Below are 18,663 nucleotides of genomic sequence, written 5' to 3' on the forward strand. Positions count from 1 at the left end.
AATTTGCCTACAGCCAAGTTGCCTGTCCAGTACAAGGGCTGGTCAGGAACGTGGACTTTTGCAGTCTACGATGATTATTCCATCCCCATGCTGTTGGGGGAAGACTTGGCCAATCATGTGAAGCGGGCCAAGAGGGTGGGAACGGTCACCCGCAGCCAGGCTAAACAAGCCGTCACACCTAGCTCTGTTCTGGAAACTTCTACCAGGACCCGGTCAGAGGTGGTGGACCCAGACCCTGGGCCAATGTCTGCAACAGCAGTAGTGGATCCAGTCCCAAAGACCCAGACGGAACCAGTCCCAGAACCGGAACCAGCGGAAAAACCAGCACCAGACCCACTGCCAGTACTGAACCCAGTACTTGCAACCCCAACACCAGAGGGCCCCACCGAACCTGACCCAGCAGCAGCCGATAACCCTACACCAGAGGCTCATCCGGAGCCTGAACCCCAACATAGTGCACCAGTGGAGAGCGGTTCACAGTCAACAGAAGCAGCCCCATCCCCTACATCGCTTCCAGAGGGACCAAGCCTACGTCCACAATCCAATGAGGAACTGATGTCTCCAGCATCCAGGGAACAGTTCCAGACCAAACCAGAAGCAGATGAAAGCCTCCAGAGAGCTTGGATGGCGGCACGGAGCAACCCATCGCCTCTCAGCTCTTCTAATCAATCCAGGTTTGTTGTAGAAAAAGGAATTTTATACAAGGAAACTCTTTCTGGTGGACACCGAAAGACTGGCATCCTCAGAGACAGTTGGTAGTTCCAACTAAGTACCAGGTCAAGCTCTTGAGCTTAGCCCACGATCATCCTAATGGCCATGCTGGGGTGAACAGGACCAAAGACCATTTGGGGAGGTCATTCCACTGGGAGGGAATGGGCAAGGATGTTTCTACCTATGTCCGGACTTGTGAGGTATGCCAAAGAGTGGGAAAACCCCAAGACCAGGTCAAAGCCCCTCTCCAGCCACTCCCCATCATTGAGGTTCCATTTCAGCGAGTAGCTGTGGATATTCTGGGTCCTTTTCCAAAAAAGACACCCAGAGGGAAGCAGTACATACTGACTTTCATGGATTTTGCCACCCGGTGGCCGGAAGCAGTAGCTCTAAGCAACACCAGGGCTAAAAGTGTGTGCCAGGCACTAGCAGACATTTTTGCCAGGCTAGGTTGGCCCTCCGACATCCTTACAGATGCAGGAACTAATTTCCTGGCAGGAACTATGGAAAGCCTTTGGGAAGCTCATGGGGTAAATCACTTGGTTGCCACTACTTACCACCATCAAACAAATGGCCTGGTGGAGAAGTTTAATGGAACTTTGGGGGCCATGATACGTAAATTCGTAAATGAGCACTCCAATGATTGGGACCTAGTGTTGCAGCAGTTGCTCTTTGCCTACAGGGCTGTACCACATCCCAGTTTAGGGTTTTCACCATTTGAACTTCTATATGGCCGTGAGGTTAAGGGGCCATTACAATTGGTGAAGCAGCAATGGGAGGGATTTACACCTTCTCCAGGAACTAACATTCTGGACTTTGTAACCAACCTACAAAACACCCTCCGAACCTCTTTAGCCCTTGCTAAAAAAACCCTACAGGATGCTCAAAAAGAGCAAAAAGCCTGGTATGATAAACATGCCGGAGAGCGTTCCTTCAAGGTAGGGGACCAGGTCATGGTCTTAAAGGCGCTCCAGGCCCATAAAATGGAAGCGTTGTGGGAAGGGCCATTCACAGTCCAGGAGCGCCTGGGAGCTGTTAATTATCTCCTAGCATTCCCCACCTCCAACCGAAAGCCTAAGGTGTACCATATTAATTCTCTAAAGCCCTTTTATTCCAAAGAACTAAAGGTTTGTCAGTTTACAGCCCAGGGAGGAGATGACGCTGAGTGTCCTGAAGGTGTTTACTACGAAGGGAAAAGTGCTGGTGGCGTGGAAGAGGTGAACCTCTCCATGACCCTTGGGTGTATGCAGCGACAGCAGATCCAGGAGCTGTGCACTAGCTACGCACCAACCTTCTCAGCCACCCCAGGACTGACTGAATGGGCATACCACTCCATTGACACAGGTAGTGCTCACCCAATTAAAGTCCAACCTTACCGGGTGTCTCCTCAAGCTAAAACTGCTATAGAACGGGAGATCTGGGATATGTTACAGATGGGTGTAATCCGCTCCTCTGAAAGTGCATGGGCATCTCCAGTGGTTCTAGTTCCCAAACCAGATGGAGAGATACGTTTTTGCGTGGACTACCGTAAGCTAAATGCTGTAACTCGCCCCGACAACTATCCAATGCCACGCACAGATGAACGATTAGAGAAACTGGGATGGGCCCAGTTCATCTCTACCTTGGACTTAACCAAGGGGTACTGGCAGGTACCACTAGATGAATCCGCCAAGGAAAGGTCAGCCTTCACCACCCATGTCGGGCTGTATGAATTTAATGTGCTCCCTTTCGGGCTGCGGAATGCACCCGCCATCTTCCAAAGACTTGTAGATGGTCTCCTAGCGGGATTAAGAGAATATGCAGTCGCCTACCTTGACGATGTGGCCATATTTTCGGATTCCTGGGCAGAACACCTGGAACATCTACAAAAAGTCTTTGAGCACATAAGGGAGACAGGACTAACTGTTAAGGTTAAGAAGGATCAAATAGGCCTAAACAGAGTGACTTACCTTGGACACCAGGTGGGTCAAGGAACAATCAACCCCCTACAGGCCAAAGTGGATGCTATCCAAAAGTGGTCTGTCCCAAAGTCAAAGAAACAGGTCCAATCCTTCTTAGGCTTGGCCGGATATTACAGGTGATTTGTACCTCAATACAGCCAAATCACCACCTAATCAAAAAGAAATAGCCAAATGCCGTTCAGTGGACTGAAGAGTGTCAGAAGGCTTTTAACCAGCTTAAAGCGACACTCATGTCTGACCCTGTGCTAAGGGCCCCAGACTTTGACAAACCGTTGCTAGTAACCACAGATGCATCCGAGCATGGTGTGGGAGCAGTTTTAATGCAGGAAGAACCAGATCAACAATTCCACCCTGTAGTGTTTCTCAGCAAGAAGCTGTCTGAGAGGGAAAGCAACTGGTCAGTCAGTGAAAAAGAATGTTATGCCATTGTCTACGCTCTGGAAAAGCTACGCCCATACGTTTGGGGACGGCGTTTCCACCTGCAAACCGACCATGCTGCGCTACAGTGGCTTCATACCGCCACAGGAAATAACAAAACACTTATTCGGTGGAGTTTAGCTCTCCAAGATTTTGATTTCGACATCGAACACATCTCAGGAGCTTCTAACAAAGTGGCTGATGCACTCTCCCTTGAAAGTTTCCCAGAATCAACTGGTTAAAATCATCCTTGAGATGTGGAAAATATTGTTAGTCTTTATATACTTGGTAGTATGTTTAGAGGTGCATGTGTCTTATTAACTCTGTTTTCTCCTAGAGCTCCAGGAAGAAATCACAGCCAGCGTTTCACCCTATCTGTGATTTGCGGGGCATGTCATAAATATAAAGGGAAGGGTAAACACCTTTAAAATCTCTCCTGGCCAGAGGAAAAACCCTTTCACCTGTAAAGGGTTAAGAAGCTAGGATACCCTCGCTGGCACCTGACCAAAATGACCAATGAGGAGACAAGATACTTTCAAAGCTGGAGAGGGGGAGAAACAAAGGTTCTCTCTGTCTGTGTGATACTTTTGCCGGGAACAGAAAGGAATGGAGTCTTAGAACTTAGGAAGTAATCTAGCTAGAGATGCGTTAGATTCTGTTTTGTTTAAATGGCTGATAAAATAAGCTGTGCTGAATGGAATGGATATTCCTGTTTTTGTGTCTTTTTGTAACTTAAGGTTTTGCCTAGAGGGATTCTCTATGTTTTGAATCTGATTACCCTGTAAGGTATTTACCATCCTGATTTTACACAGGTGATTCTTTTTACCTTTTCTTCTATTAAAATTTTTCTTTTAAGAACCTGATTGCTTTTTCATTGTTCTTAAGATCCAAGGGTTTGGGTCTGTGTTCACCTATGCAAATTGGTGAGGATTTTTATCAAGCCTTCCCCAGGAAAGGGGGTGTAAGGTTTCGGGAGGATTTTGGGGGGAAAGACATTTCCAAGAGGGCTCTTTCCCTGTTATATATTTGCTAGACGCTTGGTGGTGGCAGCAATAAAGTCCAAGGGCAAAGGGTAAAATAGTTTGTACCTTGGGGAAGTTTTAACCTAAGCTGGTAAAAATAAGCTTAGAGGGTTTTCATGCAGGTCCCCACATCTGTACCCTAGAGTTCAGAGTGGGGAAGGAACCTTGACAATATAGGTTTGTCTTTTAAAGTGTTTATCCCTTTACAAGACTTAATATAACTTTTACTTGCATTTGTTAAAAAGTTTGGGGAAGAAGCAGCCTTCTTATCTCTGATCCCCTGGCTCACAGATGCTGTTTTTGCTAACAGGGGTTTTGCTGCAAATTCAAATTATCCTTATTAAAAAATAACTAATGTTAGTCTAAAACATAGGGGGGAAATTTTTAAAATTGTTTGTTACTAAGGGCTTATGGTTTTAACTTTTATTAAAGTCCCTCTGTAAAAGGGCTACATGGTGGGAAAAATGCTTGGGGTCTTTTTTTTAGATAAGATTAATGCTGTTAAAGGGAGGGGGGGTGGCTCTTGTTTAAAAACCTTGGGACTATAGGATTGGTTCCGGAAAATGAATCGTATGACACTGCTGTAGAACAAGATCTGATTGGGCCAACCCAAAGGCGGTGATAACAAGCCTGAGGGGCTGTGAACCTGGGAAGTTGCCTCTTTCCACAGAAACACTTGGAAGGGTAAGATCTCTCTCCATCTCTCTCTCTGCCTCAACCACATGCTGTCTATCTTTGCCCTTTGCAAAGGGGCTTTCTTTTCACTTTTCTTGTCCAGTTCTCTCTTTTAACTTAACTCTTTTTAAATGCTCTTTTCTTAACCTAGCCTTGTATTTAATAGTTTAAATGTTTCTTTCTTAACCTGCCTTTATATTTTTTTACCATGTGCTTACTAAACAGTTTCTGGCAGGCTCTCCGATGCAATAGAACCATCCAATATCACAGGAACCATGCCCCTTTCAGTCCCACCCGCCGCCCCTTTCAGCCCTGAGCAATTAGAGGACCCTTCCCCAACCCAGCCCCCTGGGCTTGAGCCCAGCTGAGTGGAGCCTCGCGCTCAGCGTGACACACCCTGTGGGGTTAGGGATCTCGGCTGCTTTGAGCTCATTGGGTGACTCACCCCAAGAGTTGAGTCACATCACTGCCAGTGGGGTGTGGTCTTGCCAAATCCCATCTCCCGGTGGAGAAATTGCAGAGCCACAGGGCAATTCATTTCTTTGCAGTCCATCCTCAGCCACAGAGGGTAGCCAGGATCGCCCTGCCAGCCACACGTCCCCATCCGAACCACTCCAGGCTCCGGCTCGATTTGGTGAGGCTCTCCGACACCCGCTGCCCCACGCTGTCAGGATGGAAGGGGCTCTTCTTCGACCTTCTTTTCTTTTGCTGCTTCTGCTCTTGCAGCCTGGCGGTGAGTGATCTGTCTGAATTGGGTGCAGGAAATGGTGACACATGGGTCACCCACAAACCCCACACCTGGGGCAACTGGGAGTCTAGGGTTTGATTCAATCCATTTGCCTTCTTTTCCACGTAGAGTTAATGCAGCCCTGCAAACAGCTACTCAGCCAGGGTTGGAATAACCAGGGAGGGGGGCGGGGGCTGAATGTTGGGATTGAGGGTTATCAGCAGAGCTGAAGGAGGGAAGGGGAGTCCAGGGCTGGAATGCGGGGGGGGGGGGGGCGGGCTGCATGTCAGGATTGAGGGGCATCAGCAGAGCTGAACAGAGGTAGAACCTGGGGCTGGAATAGCCCTGCACTCCCAGCTCACCTCACCCTGCAGGGTCCCCTCCTCTGTAACAGCTGGGGGCAAGACCCGTGGGAAGCTACACAGACCCTGAAGAGCCTGGGGTGGCCAAGGGAAGGGTCTGGGCAGGCCCGAGAGCGCTCCTGTGCTCTTGGGGGACCATCTCCCCACAGCAGAGGGACGATGCTGGGAGGGATGTCCTGCATAATGGCAGGGCAAAGCATAGAGCGTTGCCAGGAGGGGCCTGGGGAAGGGAGACGGGAGGACTTGGGGGAGGGAGAAGGAGGGGTCAGGTTGTGGGTCTGGAGGCTGAGAGGAGGGAGGGAGGGAGGGGGGACTCCTGCGAGGTGGCCGTGGTGCAGCAGGGGATGCCCTGAGCTCCTGTCCCTAGGGGTAGCAGGGCGGTGGGCAGGGCAGGGTTATTACTGTTTCCCTGGCAGCTCCCAGCGGCTGCTCGGGGGGGGGGGGGTCCGCACGGATTCGTGCTTCCCACTCCCTGCTCCCCACCCCCTGCCCAGGGCCTGCCGTCGGCCAGTCACACTGCGAGCATGACCTGCACACAGAGTCGCAGCAGGGCCACCAAACTACACAGGCCCCTGGAGAGGGAGCAAACGAGAGCCCAGCTCAGGAGAAGAGAGGGGCTTGGGAGTGTGGGGGGGGGCGATTCCCGGAGGACAGTCACGAGGCCGAGATGAAACGGCCCCTCCTTGCACCTGCACAACAGCTGGGCCCGGCCCAGCGTGAGCCACGGGGGGGGTGGGACCAACCTGACCCGTTGGGTTGATCCGTCTCATTCACACCAAGACGACTTTTCCAGGACCCCCCAGTCGGGCCTGATCCTCCGCGGCCCTGCGTGTGAAATGCTCCCGGATCGCACCAGGAGCATTTCACCCTGGCTTTGCCCTGGGGGAGGTGGTTACGCAAGATGCAGAGCGGTGGAGAATCAGGCCCAGGATCTCGACCTACATTTCCTTGCTCGTCTGCTTCCCAGCCCCGAACCGCTAGTGGGGATGTAGAAATACCAACAGAAATGTCACGTTGGCTACTTCTGGCCTGAGAGGCAGCTACCAGCCCTGCAAAGGGGTGGAACTTGCCTCTCCCAGGAGACCTGCTGCTCTAAGGGCTTTGAGGTTCCCCCCTGGCACCAGCAGAGCCCGGCTGCTAAAGCATCTGGAAGATAATTTGCGAGGTGGAGATGCTGGCAAGACTATTTCTGTGGCAGCAGCTATTCCCTCTGCTATGCTGGTTATGGCATGACCCACCATTCGCCAGCACCCAGGGGCGGGGGGAGAGAGATGGGTGGGCATGGAGAGAGACAGACCGATTCGTTCAGCCGTTCAATGGGCTGTAATAGGATCACCAGCTTCCCTTGGCTACGCGGATAAAACCCCTGGAAAAGCTGTATCCCACTCTAGCACAGTGAGGGGTTTTGTCCCTTTTGAGGGTCTTTTGTCTAGAGTCTGCACCCCATGCAAGGGTAAGACCCCCCTACTGCTACCAGATCTCTGTCCCCCAAGAGCGGATGTGTTCCAAAGCCAGATCCGGCTCTCAACCTCACAAATGGCCCCTCGCTCTGTAATATCCAAACCAACACCCCAGGTGGGAAGGCTGCCCGGCCATGGGACGTTTGACATCCAGATCTGCAATCTCTGGGGTTTGAGCCCAGATCCAGGGGAAACAATTTTTCCCCCTCCCACTCCTGTAATCTGTGACTCCCCCTGGTTCCTGTGTAGCATGCACAGAGACCGCGGAGGGAACTGGCCTGGTGTGTCCATGGTCCATCTATTCCCTGTTCTTCCCTCCCATGCACCAGAGTACTCCAGAGCAGCCGCAGACGAGTCGGAGCTGACCGGGATTCTGGGAGGATCGGTCACTTTCCCCCTGAGGATCCCAGCAGCACAGAAATTTAAACACGGGGCCTGGGCAGTAAACACAAGCAGTCTAGCCACCGTCACCGCAGGGAAACCTCCCCATGTCCTGGTGTTTGACCTATCCTACAAGGGACGCCTGCGATTCCCTGATGCGAGCTACTCACTTCAGATCACCAACCTGAGGATGGAGGACATGGGCAGCTACACCGTGGAATTCAGCACAGACAAAGAGCAATTCGCCTACAGGGAATTCACGCTGCGCGTGTCCAGTAAGTGCTGGGGCAGGGGGAACCCTGATGGAGCCTGGAACCCACCTTGCTCAGGAAACTCACAGCCGCTTGCAAACATTAGTGTGGCTGCTTCTTCTCATCCTCCGCCTCGCGCTTGTCTCTTCCACTGCTCGCTAGCCCTGTCTCCCTGCTCCTCCATCTTCTGAAGCCCTTTCCCACTTGTGCTCTGCTGCAGCTTCCTTCCCCCATTCTGGTCTCTGCCCCACACGGTCCTGGCCCATCCAAAACCCAAACTCCTCTTGGAATCAAGGTTTCCCCCACCCAACCCAGGGCTCCACTTCCTGGTCTGCTTTCCCCATCCCACAACTCCAGCGCTGGTCACCCCAAGAGAGTTAGTCAGGAACAACGTTTCCATTGCACAGGGCCATTTCGACATCTGCTTTTGTCCCCAATCGGGATGTGAAGAATAAAATAGTGGCATGAAAAGTTGCAAAAGATCCCAATCAGGAGATTAAAGATTTCGACATTTTCACTCCCTCTGAAACACTAGGTGTCGAAATACTGATCGGTTTGCACAGCGACTTTGCCACTGAGGGTGGACTCCAAAGGGTGGAGGGGAAAGACCGTTCGAATGCAACGGTTGGGGTTTTGCTTGTTCAGGTTTCCGAAGCAGGTGTTCATTTTTCTTGGCATCAACTTTTCCCCCGCCGAAAATGGCAGTTTTGACAAAACCAAATTTTCAGATGGAAAAGATGTTCATTGGAAAATCTCAACCAGCTCCAACCCCCAACCGATCCCCAAGCTGGGCCCCCCAAATGATCCCTCCTTCGTCCGCCCCCTCCCAGCTGTCCCATTACCTTCATGTCCCCCTGCCCCTGCCCCAAGAGCACTGCGAAGATGCAGAGGGCTCCTTGCGTGCTGCTCCCCCAGCAGATCCAGGCAGCGGCTAGTAAGTTGCTGCAGGGATTTCAGCCTGTTCCATGTTTCTCTCCCCCCCCACAGAGGGACAACTGCCACCCACCATCACCTGTGACTCAGTGGCCTGTGAGGAGGACTCCTGTAGCTACACCCTGCGCTGCACCGTCAGGGACGGAAGGGAGAACGTGACCTACAGCTGGAATAACGCACCCAGCAGCGTTCTGTCCACGGACCCCACCGTGCACATCCCTCAGCGGCACCAGGCTGCTCACAAGGACGTCACCTGCACGGCCCGTCTCCCCGACGGGAACAGCTCCAGGACCATCTCCCCGAAGGACTTCTGCGCAGGTAATGCCCTCCGCAGGGAAACGCTGCCCGGGGCTGTCCTGGAGAGAGCTGGCATCGGGTCCCCGCCTCCGCCCTGACCCCACGACTATTTCAATGAAACCACTCTGGTCTCCAACACTTTTTTGCACTTAAAGGGGCCCTGTCACCCCAGCAATCCCCTGCCCCACCTCCCCCTCTGAGAAAGCTGCGGCCCCTCCTTCCCCCCGGGGAGATATCAAGGGAAGGGGCTGGAGCGCCCCTGTGGCTGGGCCAGTGCAGAGTCATGGGGCCGCAAAGAGAACCAGCAGGGAGCCCCAGGATCCGATCCCCTGCTCCAGCCACTCATTAATCAGAGATCCAAAGAGCCCCCCGCCCCCCATCAGGCTATCCCAGAGCCCAGCAGTTATATCGCTCACTCGCGAGGTGGCAGCTCCCTGTTCAAACCCCTTCTCCCACCCGGGGGAGGGCCCTCACACGGGGCTACACAGTACAAGGGGAGGCCTCGGCAGCCCACGCCCAAGAGAGGGTTCCCAGCTGAGAGTCCCCAGCAGAGACAGGCGGCAAAGGCCATGAGAGGGGGAGGGCTCCCTGCCCAGCGTGAATCCCTTTGTACCTATCGGTCCCCACTGGTTGCACGGGACGCCCGGGCGCCAGACTCAGGCTTGTGAATCTCAGTGGCGTCCCAGGCCCCTCCGAGTTAGGCGCGGCGGCTCTCAGTGTCCCTACGTTCCTTTGTGACCCCAGCCCTCGGGGTTCTTCTTGCGCAAGCCCCTCATGTGTCTCTAGCATCAGACGGATGGAGCAATAGCGGCATGATGTCACGGTAACAACCCCACAGCCGGTGCTTTACTCATTCCCGTGTGCAGCTGAGCACTGCCACACTGTCTGGTCCATTGCTCACCAGGCCAGGAGATTGCAGACCTGTTTAAAAAAAAATATATCACCAACAAACTGGGTCCAGGGAACGGTCTGGGGTTGGGACCAACACCGCGGCTCATATGGAGGCTGCGTGGGCTTTGTTGACAAACGAGCACTCCCGCCATCGGGAGTCCGGCCGTGCTGCCCGGACAAGGCCGCTTCTTGCCGGAGAAGCTGAAGATCTGACCGTTTTCTCTCCACACGGGTCAAAAGGGAAGAGCGTCGTCCTGGTTTTCAAAACCAAACAAGACCCAGCACCTTTCTCCAGCATCGTTAGCAGAGCCGTGCCAAGAACGTCTCATGGTACTTGCTGGGCATCTTCTACCAACCGTCTCAGAAATCCTCCAATGTGCAGGAAGGCTCGTCGCTCCGCAGCTGTTGGACAAGGGGTGGCCAGGTGTGGACAGCCCATCGTGACATTCTTCATGTCTTTCAAACTTGAAACTCAACATTCAGTTCACTGCTTGAACCCGGCGTTCAGTCCATTCAGAATGCGGGAAATGACACTTCTGCGTCGTCTGATGCCCAGAACGGGTTCCTGAACGTTCAGACACATCCTCGTGAGAGCAGTGAACACAGTCCACTCACAAGAGTGGAAGGAAAGGGACAACACCACGGAAAAACTAAGGGATCACTCCCGCACTGACAGGGTGTTCACCCTACACCGCCGCTCAAGGGGTTAAAAGGGCTCAGGGAGGGGCTACCTGACAGGATGGGCTGTACCTGGGTAAGGTGTGGGCTGGATAGACAGCCCGAATTGAGCCTGAAGCCTGGCTGGGCTGGTATAAAACCAGGGAGAGGAAAGCAGAAAGGGCCTGGCGGGGCCAGGGGGAGAGTCAGTCACTCTCTCGGGGTTGAGAGAAGGGAGCAGGAAGCAGCCTCAGGAAAACAGCAGTTACAAGGAGGCCACCTGGACCTGAGCTGGGGATTGTAGGGAGCCGTGTAGAGGGAGGGCCTGGCCTTCCCTCCCAGTCACTGACGGGGAGGGTAACAGGGGCAAGGCAGTGGATTTTGAAGACTTCCCGCGAAGGGAGGAAACTGCAGCCACCTGGCCAGAGGGCCAAGCCACAAAGAGGAAGCGCTGGAGCTCGCGGAGCATGAGAGAAGCCACCAAGTGCGCGATTGGGGCAAGGGAGGCAAGAACCGGCAAGCGGCAGTGCAGCAAACCAGCGGTGAGCCAATCCCCCGGTGAGCCACAAGGAGGCGCCCCAGCGGTGAGCCAATCCCCCGGTGAGTCACGAGGAGGCGCCCCAGCCATGAGTGGTGTGAACCCCGTGAGACCCACACCCTGCTGTCTACCTTCTAGATCCACGCTTCCAAGACGTCTGCGACGGTGATTCCATTTCTGCTTGTGACCTCAGAGCATCTCATGCGAATTTTAAAGGCTAAACCAGCGAACAGACCGTTCGGATGGAGGTAGCAAGTTATGGCGTAAGCGGCAGCCTGGCCAGCCGTAAAACCGTGCGGAGTGCAATCCCCGCACTTAAATCAAAGCAGCGTCCGCCTTGCAATCTCGTTACAGCGGCAGAAATGCCTGTAACGCTTTAAATGGCTCAGTTGGCCGGTTTGGGGATCATGCACTGAAAATCCAGAAAGAGACAGAAAGTCTCCCCTGCTGTGTCGCCGTGTAAAATCAGAGAAGAAAATGGCAGATGAAAAACTGACTCAATGTTCTTCCAGCGAAGAGGAAGACGGACAGACTGACGAATTCCCTGACGGGGATGATGGCTAGGATCTACGCGAAGCAGATAAAAAAAAAAATAATAAGAGAATGCAAAGTGAGCTGCTCGAAGAGCTGGCCAGCTGCCCGCCTAGCTTAAGTGTGGGTATCGAAGGCCAGGGCAGGCTAAGCCTCCCCTAACCCAGGCCCCGGCCCCACCCATGTTCCGCTCTGAGAGCCTGCCTTCACTCCCCCTCTCCCCTGAAGCCGGCGGGGGCTGAGCTCCAGCCGGCGGCCAGGGGTTGGGGTGGCCTGGGGCTCCTCCAGCCACAGGGGGGGCAGGCTCGGGGCTCTGGCAGCAGGGGGGGTGTGCTTGGGTGGAAGAGGCGGGGCTGTGGGGCTAGCCTCCCTGAAGCGGGGGGCCACCCGCCACCCCGGTCAGTAACTTTTTTTTTTTTGGCGATTAAAGAGAAGTAGCTGAGGCTAAGCGGACTGGCGACCACAACCGTATCTTGTTACCGGCATTACTGTTCGGATAAATTGATGCTTTAAAGTATTTTTGACACTAATTTGACCAGCCATCTCTGGGCAGGTGCTCCACCCGCCCTCCTGCTCTCCGCTTCCTCCAGCGGCTCCAGGCAGCCGCTAGGGAGTTGTGCCAGGGATTTTATCCCATTTCTCCCTCCCCCTCCCCGCAGAGCAAGTGCCAGCGACAACGATCGTCTGTGACGCGGTGACCTGTGCCAGCGGAACCTGTAACTACACCCTGCGCTGCGTGGCTGGGGAGAGAGGGGGACGCGTGGCCTACGGCTGGACTCGAAAGGCCAGCGGCGCGGTCGTATCCACCGGACCCATTCTGCTCGTCTCTCTGAGACCTTTCGAGGCTCTCCAGGCCGTCGCCTGCACAGCCCGGCACCCCGCAAGTAACAGCTCCAGAATGGTCTCCCCAAAGGACCTGTGTCTAGGTAACCCCCTGGGAAAGCGCTGCCCAGCGCGGGGACAGGGAGAGCTGGTCTTTGCTCTAAGAAGGTCCCTACCAGGGGGGAAGCTCAGGGGAAGGGTCTGGAACATCAATGGGGCAGGGCCCGGGGAGGGCGGCCACATCCCGCAGCGTTGCAGACACTTGATGAGCTGCTCACAGGGAGCCGGCAGAGCAAGGGGCTCAGACTTGGGGGGACCAAGGGGCAGGTCTGAGCCCTATCACTTCCCACTCTCCTCATTCTGCTCCGTGTCAGAGTCCTCCGGCACCGAGCTCCACGGACGGGGGGTTCCTGGGCAGAACTGACTCCGATTCCCCAGAGGAGACGCTGGCACCGAGGCCGGCACGGCCCTGCCCAGACCCAGCCCTGTTTGCCCAATCTCCTCTTGCCCCATATGGAATGGGGGGGGAAGGTTCCTGGGTATCCCAGCCCCTGCCCCAGCCATGCAGCAACGCCCCGGCATCACCAGTCGCCCCCGACAGGAACTGACCCTGTTGCTCTTCTTTAGCTACCCCACCAGACCAGTCCCTGGCCTCATCGCTGTCCTACTGCCTCATCATCCTGCTGCTGGCGCTGGGAGCCCTGAGCGCCGGGGTCATCGCGTAGCACGGCCTCCCCGGCAGGGAGCGGAGATGGGACCAAGACCAGAGGAGTTTCCACTGCAACTGCCAATTCCACCGGCCCCAGGCGTTCCCCAGCCTGCCAGGCCAAGGGATGCAAAGGGGGCGAGGGGCCGGGGGGGGGGATGACACACTCACTTGCAGCTTCCGAAGGGTTAATGTCACTGAGTCGGGAGCGAAGCAGAAACACTGGGTCCGGCAATGGGGCCGTCAACTCTCTGAGCCAATGGTGGAATCGTGGATCTCGTTATTCACATAAATATCTAGGATTGGCTGTATTTTAATACTGTGGATACCGGGTAGCAGTGAGTTCCACAGGTTAACCCCCCATCTCATAAATAAAGTCTCTACCATTTGACTCCACGGTATAATGATCTCTGCATCTCTGGCTTACGCCTGCTCGTGGCATCACCCTCCTTGTGGGGTTTTCTGAGGAATGCTGGTGCAGGGTGGCAAGGGGGAAGGGAATGTTTTGGCTGAAGCTTAGGAGGGGTTATGCCCGGGCAATGAGGTGTGTCACTGTGGGAATCACCGCTGCCGGGGGGGCTGTCCTAGCCAGGCTGGGGCTGCGGGAAGCAGTGAATGGTGGGCATCGTGGCCGAGGCAGGAAGGGCTGGTGCATCGGGTGGCTTCTCTCCTCCTGCTGCTGAGGGAACGGCTGATGGGAAGGAAGGTGGCACTGGAGAGCAGCTGCTGTGCGCGTCTCTGGCAGCCCTTGTGGGGCGAGCCCAGCGTGGCCCGACATGGTTGCCTGGGCACAGCTCAGACAGTGGGGCACACGGAGGGGAAAGGAATCCCGGCTGGCCCAGCACAGCCTGGGAGATGAGCACTTGACCGTTCCCTGCCCGGCCAGGAACCCCCACCCCCCAGGGGCAGCTTGTTGCCCCCCGCTCTGCGGTCCCGGTCTGCGTGCCTGGCCCTTCAGTGCCTGGCCTTGGGCAGGAAGGGGGTTGTGGAGGCCTGGGGGCACCGGGCTTTGCAGTGCACCTGGCCCAGCCGGACGAGTTGGGCGTGGCATCCCTGCCCCCTCCAGGCTCTTTGGAGTCGGAGCTCCCGGGGCCCAGAGCGGCTGGGTCCCGAACATGTATTTTATCGAGGTCCCTCCCTGCCCTGGGTCCCTTCTCTGCCCTACTGCCACGGCATGGGCAGGGGTCTGCGAGGAGCTGGGCACCCGGACCGGAATTCAGGCCTGCTCTGCTGTGGGGCGTTCCCAGCTCTCCTCCCCTCCCCACGGCCCCCAGACCATAGCCAGCACAAAGCCATTTCCTGGCTCCTCACCCGTCCAGGGGGAGACTGAATCTGAGAGTTGCTGGAAAACAGACCAGTCCAGACTGAGAGACTGTCTGTGAAGCACCTGCCCTGAGTGCGAGGTGCCAGCCAGGCTACTGATCCGCCCCCTGCAGGCCCCCAGCCACCTTCCTCCCCCCCATAGCTGCCCCAGGCCAGGGCTGTGGGAGGCTGATTGGCAGCTATCTCCATTAACCCTTGCCTCCCAGCCTGAAACCCAAGGGAGTTCCTCCTCAGCTGGGCCGAATCAGTAGCACACCCCATCAGGCTGCTGTAAACAGACCTGTCCTGGTTTACTCTGCTGTGGGAACTTCTGTTCAATTCTGGGCACTGGGATATGGACGAACTGGAGGGTGTTCAGAGAAGAGGGGTCAGGCGGCTCTTGTTCTAACCGGCGGTTGTAACGGGCTGATTGGTGGGTTTTTGCAAAAGGGGTTCAAAAGGATGCTCTGCTGAAAATGTTACGCAGGGGGCTTTGGGAAAGGCTTCTAGTCTGTGCTTCTGAATCCTGTCTGCACCCAACCAGCAGGGGAAATTCAAATTCAGCAGCAGTGTTCATTTCCGGGGAAGCTTTGGGCATTTGGCCACTTTTACAATACGGCATAAAATGAAAGGTCGAAAACTCCCCTCGAGATGAAATTCATGCCGCAGCTTTAGCAATGCCACCGCTCCCACCTGCCTACTTCCTGGCTGTGTTACAGACACCGGCTAATTGTTTGGTATCTTGGCATCACTTACAGTAGAGATCTGGAAAAAGACAACCCAGGCAAATCACCAAATCCATAGGGCCTGATTCTCCGCAGCCCTGCCCCTGGCGTCATTTACACCTGAGCACTATTCTAACAATGTTAGCATGGGAGAAATGACTGAGGGCCCTGGACTGTAACAGTGGCAGGGGAAGGCACAGGGGGAGTATTTAGAGGCCTTCTGCCCCTGGGGCAGTCCACATGGCAGGGTGGCCCTGGAGCCGTAGATCCTGGAAGCCTGGGGGCCCCCAGCAGCCTGGTAGGAGACCAGACAGTTCTGTCAGAGCCTGATAGGTTCCCGTCAAAAGGTTGTTGAACCTGATACGTCCCCGAGAACCATTTTGGGGTCAACAAATCGGCGTTTTCCGATGCCACCCTGGGCACTATCTGCCCCCAGTAATTCACTCAACCAGCAAGGTACCTCCCATCGCCACCGAACTAGGATGAAATTCAGCCTCAGCTGCCCGCCAGTGCTATAGCGGACGCCTGTCCCGCTCTCAGGCCCTTCGTCTGACAGTCCCAGCCCCGCCCGCAAAGACCACTGATCAGGCACTTAACCAAGCTGCTGCTGCTGCTCCTAACTCTTCCGGGGGCCTTTCGGCTAAAGCCCCGAGCCAGGGCTCAATTCACGGCTTGGACAGACTCCTCGAGGAGCGTGCAGTCCAACCCGCCAGGGCGGACACAGAACGGAAAGACACAGAATGGGAAACTGAGGCACAAACAGATTCCGTATCTTGCTCAAGGAACCTACGGAAGAGCTGGGAATTGAAACCCCGCTCCCCAGAGCCCAGTTCTTCATCCGCATGGTTTCCATTGCCTTGGCAAAGAGCCCTCCCCAAACTCAAGGGGTCTGTGAGGGCAGCCATCAATAGCTTTAACTCTCTTCCGAATTCCTTAAGCGGAACAAACATGACTTTTCTCATCTCACAAGGTTTATTTACTTCCACGGTGAAATACTGTAACTTTAAACCTCCTGCGATCTGCCAGGCACGTCCCATAAAAAGAAAGTTCTGTTCACCCAGCTCAGCAGCAGCTTGCTGATCCCACACCTAGCGAGGCTACCAAATACCACGCCGTTAAATCTGCTGCATCGAGAGAGACTAACGAGCCCAGCGTCGGAAAGGAAAGAAGTTGCTTTATTACAATTCAGCAACATTTTGCAGCTCTTTTTTCCTAGCTAAATGGTGCTGCCCAGCTGAGCACCCTCTCACTCTTCGAAGGGCAGCCACCGTTTGGGACACATGCCAGAAGTGTCATACTCCCCTGCCTGCCTGCATCCATCTGTTGCCTCTTGACTTACATTTCAGTTGCAGACTTTTTGGGGCAGGGACAATCTTTTTGTTCTGTGTTTGTACAGCGCCTAGCACCACGGGGTCCTGGCCTATGACTGCTTGGTGCTGCCACGATACAAAACACTGTCAGTGCAGTCTAGTGGACTGAGCATTGAGTGGGGTCAGGAGGTTCTGTCCCTGGCTGTGACCTTGAGCAAATCCCTTCCCGTCTGTCTCCCCTCCCACACTTCGCAGGACTTGTCTACTTAGGAGAAGAGTGGCACGGACGGACTCCCCTCTGAGTCCCACCCACGCCGCCTTCAGTGTAGAAGGATCTGAGGCTGAAATGCCCATCACTATCTCACAGACCCCTTATCCGTCCCCGGCTGCGATACCAGCTCATCCAGCGGTGCTGGATCTACCAGCTGGATCCAGCGGTGCCGGCTGGAGCAGACAGAAGTGCAGCACGGGAAATCCTGCAGCTAAACATGCTGGCACGTGCTAAGAACGCTTCCGCAAAGGGGAAGGACAGACAACTTCGGCCACAAAACAGCTGCACACCAATTGCTAGAGTGGCTGCAATTAGCGAGGTGCTAAGAACCTTGGGATACGGGCCCCTCCCCGCCCCAGCAATTCTAGCACCAAACGCATTTCATGGCAGCGCCGGGGTGGACAGGAGTCTGGGGCATGAGCAGCTCTGCCATGTGGATTCTTGGAGACCAGCGTGGCAAGCCCACGCCCACAGGCCAGGACCCGGGCGCGCTCTGCAGTGCAGACGTAACCTTAGCACCCCAGCTCTTTGCAGTGGGGACTGTCTCAGTGACAGCACAACCCCGCCTGGGACCCCGGGTAGAGACTCGCATGCCTAGACCGTGCTGCCGCGGCTTTGCTGCTTTTTTATTTGAGCTCGACGCTAATTTGCGTATGTGCTGCAATCTCCCCCCGGATTGCGTGTAGACACACTCACAGAGCATCTACATTGCCGGGGGGGGGGGGGGGGAAGAGCTTGTGTAGACATACCTGGGCTAGCTGCAGTCTAGCTAACTCACTAAAAATAAAAGCGAGTATTATACCTAGGGGGTCAGGCAGGCTGGTGCAGCCGGCGCTGAAGCCCAGTTGTGACGTCCTCACCTTTATTTTTGGCGAGCTAGCTCGGGCGCGGTTGGAGCGGGTGTGTCTGCCCCAGCTGCCAGTCACACCCCCTGGCCGCAGTGTGCACAGCCCCTAAAAAGCAGCCCCTGCCCTGGTAGGGTTGCCAGCCCTCCAGGATTGTCTGGGAGTCTCCAGGAATTAAAGATGAATCTTTAATTACAGCTTATGTCTTGTGAGGAAACCTCCAGGAATGCGGCCAACCAAAACTGGCAGCCCCGTGCCTTGAAGAGCTTGGCATTTAAACAGAGGGAAGAGGAAACAGAGGCACAGAGAGGGGAAGTGATGCGCCAGATCAAGAGTAGAACCCGGACGTCCTGACTCACAGTCCTAGGCTCTACCCACTAGATCATGCTACCTCACTGGAGAGCCGGCGCTTTGCTCCTCCTCAGCTCTGGCAGACCTAAGAACAGGCCCCAGGTCTCTGCCAGCTTAGCCCAGTGCCCTATTCACCGGGCCACACTGCCTCTCCCTATCTAGCCGATCCCGTATTTCACAGGGCCAGGCCTCCTCCCATCTCCATCTGACCTGAAAAGCCTTCGCCTAGAGATAATAACCGGGCTGCAAAACTGAATCATGCTGGAAAGCGAGGCCAGAGCCCTGCCTCTGTGGAACGTGCCATAAACTCCCTCGGCAGCCAGAAGAGAGAAAAAGCTCCACGCAGGCAGCGGCGCCCAGACTCTGAGCTCGTAATCTGATTCACCACACGGCTGTTTTCCCTTCAAATCCCCTCTGAACTGCACTAATCACCTTATGGTTCCCCCTCAAATCGCCTGCCTAAGCCTATTGTCTGTCATCCTTTCAACGGCTTCTCCAGATTAGCCGCTGCGACAGC

The 18,663-nt window shown here is 55.1% G+C and overlaps 1 protein-coding gene across 1 annotated transcript; it reads left to right on the forward strand.

Moving 5' to 3' along the window:
• Nucleotides 1–4,698: 4,698 nt before the first annotated feature.
• On the forward strand, nt 4,699–13,433 carry LOC141977180 (SLAM family member 9-like). The gene is made up of 6 exons (XM_074938539.1): nt 4,699–4,795; nt 5,335–5,519; nt 7,665–7,991; nt 8,955–9,218; nt 12,474–12,740; nt 13,264–13,433. The coding sequence occupies exons 2-6, from the start codon at nt 5,459–5,461 to the stop codon at nt 13,359–13,361; spliced, it is 1,017 nt and encodes a 338-aa protein (XP_074794640.1). The 5' UTR covers nt 4,699–4,795; nt 5,335–5,458; the 3' UTR covers nt 13,362–13,433.
• Nucleotides 13,434–18,663: the final 5,230 nt, after the last annotated feature.

The sequence above is a fragment of the Natator depressus genome, chromosome 24 (genome assembly GCF_965152275.1).
Source record: "Natator depressus isolate rNatDep1 chromosome 24, rNatDep2.hap1, whole genome shotgun sequence".
In the NCBI taxonomy this organism is placed as follows: domain Eukaryota; kingdom Metazoa; phylum Chordata; order Testudines; family Cheloniidae; genus Natator; species Natator depressus.